This window comes from Osmia lignaria, chromosome 7 (assembly GCF_051020975.1).
Source record: "Osmia lignaria lignaria isolate PbOS001 chromosome 7, iyOsmLign1, whole genome shotgun sequence".
NCBI classification, from domain to species: Eukaryota; Metazoa; Arthropoda; class Insecta; order Hymenoptera; family Megachilidae; genus Osmia; species Osmia lignaria.
Genome location: NC_135038.1, coordinates 2,867,614 through 2,884,647, shown reverse-complemented (window position 1 = coordinate 2,884,647; position 17,034 = coordinate 2,867,614). Strand labels below are relative to the sequence as shown.

Sequence of the window (17,034 nt, the reverse complement as noted above, 5' to 3'; positions counted from 1 at the left end):
TATCAGTGGATGGTGATCTGAATCAATCTTATCCTCTAGTTCCATTCCCTTGACTCTCTCCTTCTTTTCGCCATCCACTAGTATATAGTTTATCACCGTGTCCCCTCTTGCTCCTGTATGTGTAAATTCTCTTTTTTCGTCCCCCATTCAGTATCATCCATCCCGTCTCCCTTAGACCCTTCAACAATACTCTCTCCTTTCGACGTTTTGTTTTCTGTCTTTTGAGCTTCTTTTTCCCTCTTCTTCTCCTCCTTCTGCCCATATTTCTCCACCTCCCTCCTCCCCCGTTCTCGCGTTGAAATCGCTTCCTTTCAATAACAATCGTCTTCCTTTCTCCTCCGATATCTCCCATCCAATTTCTCAGCTCCTTCATCTTTGCTTCCATATCTCCGTTCACGTACACCCCCACCACTCTCCATTTCTCTTCCCCTTCATTGAATTCCGATACTATGAAGCTCTCTCTTCCCTCCTCTTTTATTATCCTTCCTTCCTTTCTTATCATATTCTCTTTTACTTCTATTAGCATCCCCTCATTGCCCTCTCCTTTCTATTCTTTCTTTCAGCCAGCTGTGCCTCCCACCTATATCCTTTGGGTATCCTTTTTCTCTCGTCTTTTTCCATCCCTTCTCCTCCAACCATGTCTCTATTAGCACCACCACATCCCATTTCTTTATCGTTTCCCAAAAATCTTCGTCTTTGTTTCTAACACCGGCGCAGTTCCAAAATCCTACCACCCATTCAGGTCTCTCTTCCACCACCCTTATTTTCTTAACCCCTTTCTTTTTTCTCGTCATCTTTTCTCCCTTCTCCCTCTTTCTTCTTTTCTCTCCTGCTCTCTTTTCTCCTCCGCCCATTCTGTCCTCTTTCACCCCTGCTCCTTCTTTTCTCCTTTTCTGCTTTTTGTCTTCTCTCCTCCTCTCTTATCCCTTACACCTCTTCCTCCTGGCTATAGTTCTCTCCCTAATTTTGACGCCACTCTCTTCCCTCCCAGTCTCTTAGATTTTCTCTTTCTTCTTCCCATCTCCACCATTTTCCCTCTATTCTTATTTTCCCATAGTTTACCAACACATTTTTTCTCTCTCTCTTTCTTCCTTCGCTACTCTCCTTAACCTCCATTGTATCCTCCTTTTCCTCTATGTCAAATCTTCTTGTATTCTTTCCCTTCTACCTTTTAGTGCCTTCTTTTTTTCCATCACTCTTCTTTTGTGTTTCGTCGACTTTAACTTCATCTGTATCATATTCACTTCCTTTCTATCTTCTATATACCCCACCGCTCTTGTCTCCTCTATTGCCTCTTCCACCCCAATTATTTTTTAAATCTCTTCCGTTCTCTCTTTAATCTCCTCTCTTGTTGCTTTTATTCCCTTAATTATTATATTTTTCTTCTTTTCCTCTTTTTCCTTCCACTCCAGTTTCCTTTCTAGTACTCTCACTCTTTCCCCTAATATTTCCTCACATACCTCCCCCTTTCTTTTCCCTTCTGTCGCTTGCTCTATCTATTTGATTTCTCATTCAGCTCCTTCCACCTTGCGTTCTCCTTCACCCCCCTCTCCAACTCCTCTACTTTCTTCCTTAAAATTTCTATTTTCCTTTCCATATCCCTCTTCTGTTCCATTCATTTATCTTTTCTTTTTTTCATTTCCTCTTTTAACTTATCTATCTCCCCTCCCAGCTCCTTCCCTAGCACTCTCATATTTGATTCCATCCTCTCCCCTAATTATTTAATCATATCTTTTATCTCCCCTATTCTCCTTCTTCTACATTTCTCTCTTTCTTCTTTTTCGAAAATCTTTCCACCAATTTGCTTTCCTTGAACATCCACCCACGCTCCTGACTTTTCATCCCCCCGGCCTTTTCCCCCACCTCCTCTTCATCTGCTCCCTCTTCTCTCTTCCTTTTCTACATTTCCTCTAGGCTCACCATACTTCCCACACTTATACTCCTTTTTTTCCTCATCATCTCCACATTCGTCGGTCTACTCCTTCTTTCTCCCTTATCCGTTCTCCCTGCTTCTTCTCTTCCTTGTTCTGTTTTCTCCCATCCTTACTCTTTTCCATTCTCTGGTAATATTAAATACCTTTCTCCTTTCTCCTTCTTTACTGACCTTACCGACCTCTCCTACACCCTTCTCTCCCTCGTTTTCTCTAGATGTCTCTCACTTCGGTTCACTTCTTCCCGCTATCAACGGCTTCTTGTCTCTCACTCTATTCCTAACCTCACCCAGCTACGCCTTCTTCACACTCTCTTTTCTTCTTTATATCCCTACCCTTTCTTCAATTACTTCTTCCAACCTTTTTTGCATCTTTCTACCTCTTTCTGTGACTACATCTATTTCCCACTTTCTTTTTCTCTCTTTTTCACCCACACCTACAGTAAAAGCTGGATATTTGCAACGAAAGTTTGGCTGGATATATGCAACATCGCTATCCCCGCCACTTGGAGGGATCCCCCTAAACCGAACCGAGCCGCTCAGCGAGGAAACCGTGTAATATGATCCGATCGTAATATCGGTGTGACTAATACTAATTGAACGATAAACTTTTTTATTTTTAACTTTTTCTTAATGAAACTTTGACTAACGCATTTGTGAGATTTTTCTGATTAAAATGATACCAAACATAAGGCAGACGGTACACCAAAGATGCGTCAAACATGCAACATGCTACACGTCGCATGTTGTGTACGAACGTAGAATAGGTATCGCGGCACGGTACAAACGATTTGTACGGACGCAGAATCGACACCAAGACTGGATATATGCAACGTTTAAATGCCCAGAATCGACACCTCGGCTGGATATATGCAACGTTTGAAACCCGAGCCGACAACCGGTTTTCATTTCCAATCCTCCTTTGCTTTTCGCCAACTTTTAACATCAATTTTAGCAAGTAATTATAATTCAAACTATATCGTGTTTGGTATCATTTTAATCCGAAAAATTTCACCAATGCGTTAGTAAAAGTTTCAGTAAAAAAAAGTCAAAAATAAAAAAGTTTTATAGTTGAATTAGTATTAGTCACACCGATACGTTTCGGCCCTTTCCTTTGATCATCGGACCTCTCTCTTTTCACCACTGTCTGTCCTTTTCTACGTTCACGCTTGGCTGCTCGTCGCGTGTAACCCGAAATTAAACACCTCGACTGGATATATGCAACGTCTGGGTCCCAATGTTTGTTGCATATTACCAGCTTTTACTGTATATGTATGTACAACTCAACCTCGCATACCTCTCACCGCCACCGATTCCACAACCGATCTCAAAGTTTTCAAAAATATTTCGTAAATTCCTTATTCTTATTAATTAGATTTTACAAAAATTCAAAAGAAATAAATTAATAAATACAGTAAAACCAGGATAAGTGCAACCGAGATTGGGACTCAGTGGTTGCATTTATCCAAGCGAGTTGTCGAATCTCGGGTTACAGGCGACCCCAGCCAAGCGTGAACGTAGAAAGAGACAGACAGTGGGGAAAGAGAGAGAGGCCCAATGATCAAAGGAAAAAGCCGGAACGTATCAGTGTGACTGATACTAATTCAACTATAAAACTTTTTTATTTTTGACTTTTTTTTAATGAAACTTTTACCAGCGGATTGATGACATTTTGTTTATTAAACTGATACCAAACACGATATAGTTTGAATTATAATTACTTGCTAAAATTGATGTTAAAAGTTGGCGAAAGGCAAGAGAGTCGAAACCAAAACCAGCCGACGTGTCGGCTCTGTGTTTTCAAAGGTTTCATTTATCTAGGCGAGGTGTCGATTCTGGGCATTTAAATGTTGCATTTATCCAAGCGAGGTGTCGATTCTGAGTCCGTACACATCTTTTGTATTCAGCCGACATATCGATTCTGCGTTCGTACACATCATTTATATTCAGTCGTGGTGTCAATTCTATGTTGTTTATTCTATTACTATTGTTTATTTATTCTATTATTATTCTATTATTATTTTTAGCTTGTAAATTACTTTAATTTTCAATAGGAAGATACTGTCCGGTTTCATAGAAATCACGGACATTTCCTAACATCATAAAGCACTTCAGCAGTCAATAGTTCAGCAGCATATTCTAAATAAATAAATAAATAAATATAATTTAAACTATATCGTGTTTAGTATCATTTTAATTAGAATACTACAATATTTATTATAATGTACACTATTATTTTTTATTATCCTTTTATTATTATGTTAATAAATAAATATAATTCAAACTATATCGTGTTTGGTGTCATTTTAATCAGAAAAATCTCACAAATGCGTTAGTAAACGTTTCATTAAGAAAAAGTTAAAAATAAAAAAGGTTTATCGTTCAATTAGTATTAGTCACACCGATATTACGGTCGGATCATATTACACGGTTTCCTCGTCGAGCGGCTCGGTTCGCCTAGGGGGATCCCCCCAAGTGGAGGGGATAGCGATGTTGCACTTATCCAAGCATTCTTTCGTTGCATTTATCCAGGTTTTACTGCATATTCGATCATATATTTGTATTAAAATATTCGGGTACTTACTCCTCTCTCCATGTACCGATAAGAACATAATCAAAACGTCCGTCGTTGTTCCTTTGATATTGGTAGATGTTATAAAATCCATATGCATCGCCATCGGATTTAAATTTAATTTCAGTACCCTGACGACCTAAACATCATTTGAATAAAGTATAATTACTGTCAAGGAAGATGATAGTTTCTTAAAATTAATATATTTATATAAATATGACTATTAAGTTTTATTTTAACCAATATTTGAGTGGCTATTAATATTAACATTTTCGACATTTTCGGCCACGCGGTAGTGCGTGGGAAAAGGAGAAAGAAAAGGTGGTAAAAGTATTAAAATGATCTATTTCATAATTATTATTATTTATTTATTTGCAGGGTGTTACGTTTGAGTGCGAATGGTCAAATATTTCGTAAAGGGTTAAAGCTATCAAAAAATGTTTCTATAAAATTTGTTTGATTTAAGGGGGCACGTTATGTGGTGCAAATGATGTTTCGATAGGTGAAGTGGTGGGGGAGATTTTAAAACCAAAACAATTTTTTTAAATGGCACCCTGTATTTTTCTATTTATAATATTACAGTGGGCGTTGAGACGAATTCAACGACCTGCTACATCGCATCATTCCATTAGTTAGAACCATAAATTTTTGCGATTGAAGTTGCATAGTGTGCACAGGGAACGTTGGCTGCAGTCAAAGGTTGCTTCATATCGCTTGAGTGTTATTTTCTTGTGTTAGGTGGAATCAGATTTTACCCAAATACTATGGGAGGATATTGATGCTATAGAAAACCAAATTAAAAATTAGTTGAGGCAATTATTAATGGACATTGTATCAACGGTAAAAAAGAAACTTTGCGAAAACGACGCGGTCTAGAAGCGTCCAGACAATTTCGAAAAAAAGTCAATTATAGTCTATCGCGGGAGGCAGAAACGCGAGGCGCGAGCGGAGACGCGAAACGCGAGCGCGGAAAACGCCAAATTCATTCTTAACGACGCGATCGTTGATTACGGTGGCCGCGGATAACAATGAATGGATATAAATTAAGGGCTCACGATCGACTCGGCCCAGGGGTCGGAAACTCCCTTCTACAAAAAGTCTAGCATTGACTGTAGCGCCATCTACTAACCATCCGTCACGAGTGTACTAAAAGTAGACATATATATATAAGTATATGCCTCTGATATATATAGTATTTCTCAGACTGATATATATATGTATATATATAGAATACGAAATTTTGGATAGTCATAAAGTGACTGCTAAAAATCAGAGATTTATGATTTAGCTGATTTCTTATCTTTAAATCATAAATTTGTGATTTAAAGCAGCCACCTGTAGGGATACGATAATAAATTAATAATTATTAATTATTTGGACTCCACCAAAATGGACGCTATGACGCTATGACGCCAAACCACGCCAAATGACGCCAATCAACGCCAATCAACGCCAATGTAGGCGGCGCTGATTGTCATCGTAGTAGCGCTATCTACATACTGTCCGTCATCAAGGAACTAAAACTGAAAAGCCAAAAAAATTATTGGTAGTTGCCGAACCCTAACTCGGCCTAATTTGCCTGTTGTTAGTCGAGAGAGAGGACGAGATAAGACCATCGACCGCTCTTGGTCGACAGGTTAGGGACTCCGACAGGAAAGTACGGCGTCAAATCCTGGACGCCTACCGGAAGAAGGGAGAGTACGGGAGACCTGTTCCTGGACGCTCGACCGACACGGAGAGTACGGCGATAATACCTGGACGCCTATCGAACGGGAGAAATATAAGCATGGAGCTCACTGTCGTGACTCGTGGCAATTTCGTGGGTTGCCCGAAACGTCGGATTAATTTCAAAATTAATTTCCATTAATTAATTGTCTATTCTGGTCTCCGAAAAGACGATGAGATCAGATGATAAAAAAAAACGTGCCCGAAACGATGGCTATGTCGCAGTTATTATTCCTTTTCTAGTTACCGAAAACTTGTAAGAACAAGAAGAAGTAGGAGCCGAAGTGCCCTCGTCGAGTTACGAACGCCTCTATATCATCTCTCTTGGAAATGTCGAGTTGGGGGACAACGCGTTAATTGGTTTTCCTACGAAAAGTCAAAATTCCAATCGGCGTGTCCCCCTGAAAATTGGTCCCACCCTCTCTAGCGCCCTTAGCGCGTCTTCGTCTAGAGAGGGTGGGGCGATGTCGGTGAGTGCACGAGCACCTCGAAAGTCCGGCTACGCCGGGGTTTTTCCATCCAGGTTGACCCTCGAAGGCTGGGGTACCGTTACAAAATACCGAAATTTTAATTTACCCTTCGGAAAACCCAGTTTATGACATGAGCGGAGCTATTGAGGACGAAAACGAAAACTAAAATCGGATTCTATTGTTCAAAAAAGGTAAACGGTTATTGCCCGGAAATGCTAAAATGTCTAAACTCAAAAATAGCTTTTCGTCGAAGAACTGTCATAAACTCCCTTTAGAAATTCTCGTACATCTGTTCCGTCGAACGGTCGGAACACTCACCGTAGAATGTTGTGTACGAATAAATGAAAGAAACTGTATCCTAAACCTTGTAATCCTATCTAGTCCAATAAATCCTATCTATTTAACAGATTCCTTATATTTTCCAATCAAACATGTCTACAACATTAATTTTCTCTTTCTATTGATGGATTTGTAGTAATAATTATTTATTAAATAGTTTTTTATTTACCTTATTCTTCAACGTGTCTGCCGTCGTTGAAAATAGACTTTTGCAGTCTTTTTCGAAATTCCTTTTCTACACTTATTAATGTTGTTTCTGATATTTTTTCTGTCGCAATCACAATTCTTGAACGTAATTCGTATGTACTGCCTTCGAGGACATTGCAGAATATCACCCCAAGAAAAACTGCATTTTTTAAAAATCTTTTGGCTTTTGCCTTCTCAAATAAAATTCAGTCGCATGATGTGAAGCAATCCCCCTTTGAGGTGGCGCGCTGCAGCCAACGTTCTCCGTGCACACTGATGCTACTTCAATCGCAAAAATGTATGGTTCTGACTAATGGAATGATGCAATGTAGTAGGTCGTTGAATTCGTCTCAACACCCATTGCAATATTATAAATAGAAAAATAGTGTGCCATTTAAAAAAATTATTTTGGTTTCAAAATCTCCTCCACCACTTCACCTATCAGAACATCATTTGCACTACATAACGTGCCTCCTGAAATTAAACAAGTTTTGTAGAAACAGTTTTTGGATAGCTTTAACCCTTTACGAGATATTTGACCATTCGTACTTAAACGTTACACTCTGATAGAGAGTCCCGAAAGTCATGGTAAAATCACGGAGGGGATGAGTTTAGGTGTAAGAATAAGTCAAAAATGTAGAATAAAGTTTTTTATATACAGTGAACTCTTGTTATATTGCAACATAAGCGATTTGACTTTCACACAGATTTTCAAGGATTCTAGTGCTACTTTTCCCCTTCAACTGAAAGATTGAAAGTTTGTATTAGGAAATGATTATTAAATAAATAACAGGCCGTATCTTTACTTTTAAATTGAAAAATGAACTTTATTATAAATCTCATGGAAGGTACATCTAAAGACTTCGTAAGATGCAACAGAACTAAACTCTTGGTAAGAAAAACAGTTGGACAGTCCGACACCCTTATCTGTTCTTATAAATAGTTCGGAAATCTGAGAGCTTATTTAAAAGAGAATATTAGAAGGGTGACGATCGAGACGTTCTTAGAATCAAATTAATTTAATAAATTACGTTTTTTGCCTCAAGTTGTTTAATAAACTCAACAGTTTGAAACATTGTTCGCCCCGATCGCCTCGAGTAAGCGATAAACAGTTACCAACGATTTTAATAATCATTATTAATTAATTAATTAATGGACGTGTTAAATTAATAAATGAAGTTATTAATACCGTTAAAATACGTAAATTATTGATCAGCATCCTCCATCACTCTGTTACGTAATTATATTTATTCATTCATTACGTCCATTAATTATACTGAATTAATAAAGGGATTATTGAAATTGTCATTTACCGTGCCTTAAAAAAATTTTTCAATTTTTCGGCGATGAAAATTCGCATAAAACAATTGTCTCCTATATTTTCAACCTATTTTTTCATGCAGAATTACCACCTTTCCGTTTATACAACATATGGCGGAACATCCTTTATATTAATACAACGTAGCGAAAAACTGCTACTGTAAGCTAAAACTATGATATAACTCTGGTTGTTAAATAGAGACTGCGAATATTGATTAAATAGTCTCCTCTTGACACGTGTCAAAAACAGAGGTTGCAACATTATCTTGATAAATTGTTAACTTTTCCAGTGGTAAATTAACGTGTCGATTGCCATGTCGGTCACCGATGATCGACGTACCGTGACGTCTTAAGCCGAGTATCCACCTGTATCAAACGCCCGTATCGTATCACCGTTCCGAACCCTTTTGAATAGGCAGGCGTTGCCTCGTTGCATGCAACGGCGTGCTGTGGCTCGGCCAACATTTCTTCGTTTCTTGATAGAAACGGTTAGGCAATAGGACTGGGCCACTACACGCGAGGAGTTTCGTTTTGCTGTGTGCCGTTCCAAAGGAACGGAGGCAACGGACCCATCCGAAAAATTTCTTGGTTCTTTGCCGTTCCATCGAAGGAAAGGTTCATGCGTTTGCACTTGACATAGCGTTTCGTGCCGTCACTTGGGTTTCAATTTATTTGAAATCTTGCGGTATTATTGGATTCATTTCAAAATCGATGAAATTATTTATGAACTTAATCTAATTTTATGTAGATAAATTTTATCGTTTAAATATATTGAAACAGATCAATTATCTTCGGCGATACGCTGTACGTAAAACAGCAATGTTAATAATCACCTGTGTCATTATTGAAAAAGGACAATGTTAATTTTGCAGAGATTTTTCCGTTGCCGAGTATCGAAAGTTCTATTGGGCTGTGATACGGAGGTGAAGGAACGGGCCGATCCGAAAATTGTCGGTTTCTTGCTGTTCAAAGGATAGGTTCGGAGACCACTTAAAACGTAAAAACAACATACCCAGGCGAAGGCCCGAAATGCTATGTCAAGTGGAAACATGACACTTGAGGCTCGAGATAATATGATCTAGAATCGGATATATCAGTGAGATAATACTAATGCAATGACTGAACTTTGTTATTTTTCATTTTTTTCTTATAAAACTTTTACCAAGATATTTGTGACGTTTTTCTGATTAAAATGATACCAAACACGATATGATTAGGACAATTACAATAAAGAAACAGCATGCAGGAAATCAAAACTTCTCGCCTATAGGAGTTTCTTTCAAGAAACGAAGAAATGTTGTCCGAGCCACAGCACGCCGTTGCATGCAACGGGCCAACGCCTGCCTATTCAAAAGGGTTCGGAACGGTGATACGATACGGGCGTTTGATACAGGTGGATACTCGGCTTTACTTGGCGCGCCCCCCGCAGAGCCTACTCCGAAGAGCCGCTCGCGCGCCCACATACACACACCACACTCGGCCATCCTGCTCTTGCATCTGTCCTCAGATGCTGTTTTCCGTTTCATTTTCGAGGTCACTTTCTTCTTCAGCTGTATCGGAATCCGCTTCGACCCACGGTTTCATGTAATCTGCCGCTGTTGATGTTTGGCGCGATCCCTCGTGATTCCCGACTTTCTCGCGTCGTACCGATCGTTGCGTAACGTTTTTACAATATTTTACAGTATGGGTCTTTGCCGCTAACTTTAATCCGGGCCCCAGCTGAGTCCGTTTAATGGCCACCGAATCATTCTCGCGGTACGTCCTAGCTTCCTTTCTTCTCTTAATAAAACCTTTCTTGTTTTCCTCTTGTACCTTTGCGATGCACTCCTTTGCTTTTTCTCTCTCCTCGCTCCGCTTTTCTTGAAACGCTTCTGCCCGCTCTTGCTCGAGCAACTCCTGAACCTGCGCGTCGTCTTTAGTCCGCATCCGTGTTCTAAAAAATAAATGGAATGGCGTCGTGTTGATACTACGGTGAGGCGTGGCGTTAAGGTATCTCTGCACTGAATCCAAATATCGGTACCATTCCTCTGGCTTAGGCGCCGATAGTTTAGCTAAAAGCGGAATAAGCGTCCTATTGACCCGCTCCACTTGACCGTTATCCCTTGGAATCCCCGTTGCGATGAATGAATGGTGGATTCCTTCGCTAACACAATAGTCTCTAAAGTCACCAAAAGTGAACGCCGTCCCCCTGTCGGAGATAATACGCCGTGGGTTTCCGAATGTAACAGCTTGCTTGTTTAAGTGTCGCAACACCTCTCCCGTGCTCGTTGTTTTAGTTGCATATAACCAAACAAATTTGGTAAATGCGTCAACTACGACAAAAATATACTTATAGCTTTTTTTTGTCGAAAACAGAGGCCCCAAATGGTCGATATGGTACGTGTCCAGTGGCACCTCACCTTTTGGGATTGGGGAAAGAAAACCGTCCTGCTTCGCTGCCTTCTTTTCCACCAATATGCAATCGATGCAGTTTCTAAGCGTTTTTTCAATTTTGGGTCTTAGTCCTTGAAACCAATAATCTCTTTTCAAAAGTGATTTGGTTTTGGCTACCGAAAAATGCCCGTTCTGATGAACTCGTCTTATGAGTTGTGTTTGCAAACTCTTGGGGACGACCAATCGAATATCGTCATCGACTATTTTGAAAAGCAATCCACCTCTCGTTAAATAGCTGTCCATCTTCCCTTGTTCAACCAGTTCAAAAATTTGTCGGACCTTTTCGTCATCCTGTTGCGCCTTTTGGATTCTGACCGTCATGAGGTCATCATCTTCATTTATCAGTAGACAAGACGGGAGCGGATTCCTACTTAAAGCGTCTACGTGAGTCATTTTTCCGCCTGACCGATGCTCGATAACATAATCGAACTCTTCTAATAGAAGGGCCCACCTTGCCACACGCACACACAAGTCACGCTTATTCATGGTAAGGGCGAAGGCTTTACAATCCGTCACAATTTTAAAACGAATTCCCAATAAATATATTCTGAATTTCTTAAGAGCTCTCACCACCGCCAGAACTTCTAATTCGTAACTCGTATACCTAGCTTCAGCCGACGTCGTCTTACTGCTTGCGAAATACACCGGGTGCATTTCTCCGTCGTCGTCATTACGCTGTAGAAGAATTGCCCCGAATCCAAATACTGACGCGTCCGTATGTAAATCGGTCTGCGCGCTCACATTGTATAATTTTAGCGCCGGATTTTCGCACAAACTGGCTTTTAAAGTTTCGAACGCCTTTATTTCTCTGAAACCGAATTCAAACCTTACGTCTGTCCGCAACAAATAAGTCAATGGTCTCGCAATTAGTGAATAGCCACCTATAAATTTACGAAAGTATCCAGTCAGTCCTAAAAAGCTCTGCACTTGCTTCACCGTCGTCGTCCTTGGGAATTTCGCGACCGCGTTCGTCTTATTCTCAGAAGGGCGAATACTCCCGTTCTCCACTATGTGCCCCAAGAACTCAACTTTAGCCTGTAATGATGCATATTTTTTCCAGTTTATTTGCAGACCAAACTCCTTCGCTACTGACAACACTATTTCTAGGTTTCGTATTCCGATTTCAATATCGTCCGACGGTATTATAAGGTCATCTATATAAATTAACACCAATTTTCTACGAATCAAGTCTCTAAATATCGCATTAATGAATTTCGCAAAAACTGCCGGCGAATTACATAATCCAAATGGTACGCGCCAGAACTCATACTGGCCGTCTGGCACAATGAACGACGTATACTTACGACTATCCTCACTTAACAGAACGTGGAAGAATCCATTCTTCAAATCAAGCGTGCTAAATATTTTCGCACCCTGAAGCGCATCTAATTGATCCTCTACTAGCGGTAGAGGATGTCGATCTTTCACAATTTTTTTATTAATCTTCCTAAAATCTACACACAAACGCATAGAACCATCCTTTTTTTTTACTAGTACAATCGGGCTTGTATATTCGGAAAGCGACGGCTGCACGATACCGTCTTGAAGCCATTCGTTTATTTGAACGTTCATGAAATCTCTTTCGGCTGGAGCTAAACGTCTCGCTCTTTGGTAAATAGGTTCATCGTCTTTCAGCACAATATTCATCTTTACTTCCACTTCGCGCTCCTTTTTAGGGGTATAGTTGACAATCATTTAATTGACTTTTCGTTTGATCACGGTATTGCATTATGTGAAAGATCAACATCACCGTGTCCCTTCTTACACTCTATGTGGTAAATCGCGGGTACATCGCTATTGTCAGCAATCTCTTCTCTACTATCCTCGATAGATACGACACCTTTGTTTGGGAGTACGTTAACTGTTGTTAGAAAATCAGCCCCTATGAGCATATCGTGTTTTAACAATATATCCGAAACTACATATACCGTGATCAAATAATTACCTCCGTCAATAAAAACATCCGCGTCAAATTTACCTAGCGTCTTATTATTAGCCGATCCGACACCTCGGAACACCACCTCGCTTTGTTCCAAATGAGGAGCGCCAATTTTAATATAACATTCGGCTCTCATAAGCGTCAATTCGCTTCCCGTATCGACAAGAGCTGTTATCTCAGTATTGTTTAATCTTACCGCTTTAAACGCCTTTTTCGTCGACCACTGCGCCATTAAATTTACGTCTTTTACTGTTTCTTTACTATCATGCTTCGGACACACCGTCGAAATGTGCCCATGCTCACCGCACTGATAACATCTCGGGCCACGTTTCCTCGTTGGACAATTCCGGCTCAGGTGGCCTGTCTTGCCACAGTTGAAACACATCGTTGATTCGTTCCACGGCGTCCTCCCGTCGGTCCGCTGCCTCCATTCCGCATTCATTGGCGCTGTTGACCTTGGCTGTACCTGCTGCTTGCCCCGTGCATCCTCTCCTCGGCTTAACGAAGGCAACGTGAGTCTCTCAAATGCTCGCAATAGTGACTCAAGTGTTTCGAAACAATGCATTTTTGCTTGATTGCATAGCATTTGGTCGGGTATCCCCTCAATGATGTGGTCAACGAGTTCATTATCGTCCGCGATTGGTACGCGGTTCGCTTTAATAATCTTATCGTGAAAATAGTCGTCAAACGATTCACCCCTTTTCCGCGCGCGGTCTTGAAACTGTTTATACACTACGATCTTACTCGGTCGGTGGTAAAACATATTTTCGAACTTTGCTAACAGTTCCTGCACATTCATGGCAATAAACTCAGCACGAGAGTGCATCCATTCCTGCGCTTTTCGTCTCATCATCATTCAGGCGATACGTTGCCTGTAACATTCGCACCTGCTTCGACCAAGCCGGGAAGTGTTCTGATTTTCCTTCGAAGCAATTTAAAAGTTCCGAAATCGTTTTTACGCTCACTCGAGGCTGTGCATTTTGAGGCGTTGGTTGTACCTTCTCGGACACATTGAAATGTTGCATACCCTGTACCAGCGCAAGCTCTCGCCGCGCTATCTCAAGCTCTCGTTCCATCAGCGCCTTTTCTCGCCGAAGAAGGTCCATTTAACGACGATGTTGTACTGCTTCGTCGTCCCTGGTCAACATCGCTGCGCCAGTTCCACCAGCAGCACTTAAGTCGTCAGTGACGTTACTTGCTTCACCTTCGCCACCTGTATTTAACCACTGACCTGAGGGGTCATGCTCATGCAATCGAGCTATCAACTCGTTTTTCGTACCCGCTGTAGGCACACCGTGAGCTTTCAGCAAGTCTTTTAGTTCCGTCACAGTAAACTCACTCGGAAGCATTGTCACGTTAACACGTCTTTACGAGATCGTTCACTTGTTCGACACGTCCACTATATCCTTCACAATCCACACTGGAATCGCACTAATATTCCACTTTCTGATACGCGTGCTCGTATCTGATCCCGGACGAGCCCCCAAAATTTGTGGGACCAGAATAGCGGGGAATATTTGCTTCGCGCGAAAAAAGCAGCGTGGATCTAAGGCTATTGTTTATTATAAGAAACAGTACAAACTTCGATACGCATATAAAATAAAATAAAAGAAGATATGACTTGCGACAACAATCACGCACGTAGCGCCCGACCTATCGACCGTCTTCGTCCGTTTTCGTCCGTTCTACCGACAATTAACGACACGACTGTCGATTATTCCGCGATTGCTACGCAACGCGGCGCGACGCAATGCTGTTACTTGGCGCACCCCCCGCAGAGCCTACTCCGAAGAGCCGCTCGCGCGCCCTCGTATTGTAAGCGTCTACTAAGTTCAGACTCGAGGTGTGAAACGCTCCGCCTAATCCTCACCTCGAACCCTCGTCTAGTAGTAGTAGTAGTAGTTTCTACTAGTAGTTGTAACGTAGAGAGCGAATAGCGAGAATGCGTGTGGGTCAACTGTATAAGTGTGCGTGTCTAAGTCTGGCCCATCTAGTTCCGATCAATCAGACCCAATTCCTTAGGAGTCTCAACTTAGCAGACGCGTACAGTACACACACCACAGTATTGTGGTCAAATGATTTTACAATAGCCTCTCGTTATATTGCCGCAGACGGGGTGTAAAAGTGAAAAATGTTTTAAGTTTTCAAACTTTCAGTTGGAGGTCATTACAGTGGAAGGGTGGCACTAGGATACTTAAAAATCTGTGTGAAGGTCAAATCGCTTACGTGGCAATATAACAAGGGTCTGTTGTATATCTGACAGTTACACTAATGTAAATTCATTTCTTTAAAAATTAAGTTATATACATCATCTTATTTATATTTGACAATTATACATTCATGTCCTTAATAATTAGAGTTTTAAGGTGTATGCGGTTAACTTGTTAATCATTGTGACGAAATATGCTTTAAGGGACATTTATTGTGATATGTTATGTACCACATCAACTACAAATATGCAGAAGAAATTCTAAATCACTATCCTTGAAACATCATTTTATTTAACAAACTAGAAGAATCACCCCAGCTACCTCCCTTTTAAAGGACTAACACTTATTCTGGGACACCCTGTATATCATTACAGATCTGGTTTTCCTAGGAAAAGTGGCGATGTCCCGAATTCCCGCCTTTTCTCGTAGGCGTTCTCGAGAGTAATGACGAAGTAGCGGAGAATACCCTGTATTGTATAGGTTTGTGGCTCCCCATCACTTGTGTGCAAACGTTTGCGCAGGAAAATTTGAATTCATATGTATTTGGGCCATTCCACGCAAAGTGATCACACTTTTTCCTGCATGGTCTTGGATTTTTGTTAAATTTTATAGGCTTGTAGAACCCAATGTACGAACAAAAAATCGATGCTCCGTTTCTCAATATTGTTTAAACTTTCCGAGTTATAAGGACTGAAAATTTAGGGTCACTTTTTTTTCAAAAAATCATAACTCGGAAAGTATTATAGATATTGACATGCATGAACTGGAATTTTATAGGTAAAACTTCAAGGTTTAATAAAAAAATTACTACGTGTATCAATGCAATCTTCGAATTGTTGTAAATAATGTTTATAGTTTTCAAACTTGAAAATAACCCCAAGGGGGAGCACGAATCGGTCTGACATTTTTTCTGTAGAATCTCTAAAGAGTTTTCTAAATACCCTGAAAATTTCATGATGGAACACGCAGAATTGCCGATGTTATAAAATTTTATTGCTGCGCCGCTACTCTATATCTTTTCAAATAACCAGCCATCGGTTAACAACTACAGAATAGGTCGACACGTTTTTGGTACTTTTGTCTAAAAACCCTTAAAAGGCAATAAAAATGTGGCAAAACGTCTTCGACGGTGCACATTGGGTTCTACAAGCCTACAAAATTTAACAAAAATCCAAGACCATGCGGGAAAAGTGTGATCACTTTGCGTGGAATGGCCCATTTATTATTCATATTTCTCAATTATATATTAAAGTTTATAATATTTTATCATTAAAAATTATATTGCTATTTTTCAAATTACTTTTAATATTAATGTCGTCAAAATTGAAATTTTAAGAATTCCTACTTTTCCTATTTCGCCATTTTGCCTAGGGAAGCCTGATTTGATCACGAGTGTGCATAATATAAAATAAATTTTATGCATTTATGATATTTAGAAAATGCATTTGCACCTCTTTTTAAGTAGAACCCAATACTTTTTAATATACCAGATGATATAACTTTTTTTTCTACGAAAAATTACTAATTGTAAGATTCTTATGCCCCAAATCAGCAATCATTTGTTTTTAGTAAATACCTAAAATTAGTAATGTAACTATCGCTTACCAATAAAACTGACATTTCGTATGTGTCGAAGAAGCTCGTGTCCATCAGGTGCTGGACGAAGTTTTTCACACAAATAATGAGTCGATCCATCATCGTTCATGCATTCTTCATCGATTAAATTATGAACACTGTGTGCCATTGCATAAACAGCATCAACTGAAATTCATCAAACATTCTAATTCAAGATTTTTTATTTTTATTACTAATATTTAAAGAAGAGATATAGTATTTATTATTATTACTGCTAGGTCTCCAGGCACTCAGTCCTCTAGGGACCATTGTGCCCGAGCCCTTATGGGCAGTTC

The 17,034-nt window shown here is 40.0% G+C and overlaps 1 protein-coding gene across 2 annotated transcripts in view; it reads right to left on the bottom strand.

Annotated features, from left to right (window-relative positions):
• The window catches only part of LOC117609657 (metabotropic glutamate receptor 8), a 218,235-nt gene that overhangs the window by 25,291 nt on the left and 175,910 nt on the right, over window positions 1-17,034 (bottom strand). For both annotated transcript variants that reach the window (XM_076689003.1, XM_076689004.1), the window contains exons 9-10: window positions 16,730-16,885; window positions 4,515-4,641 (exon numbers count right to left, since the gene is read on the bottom strand). In XM_076689003.1, the coding sequence (XP_076545118.1) occupies window positions 4,515-4,641; window positions 16,730-16,885 (283 nt within the window). The remainder of the gene's footprint in view (window positions 1-4,514; window positions 4,642-16,729; window positions 16,886-17,034) is intronic.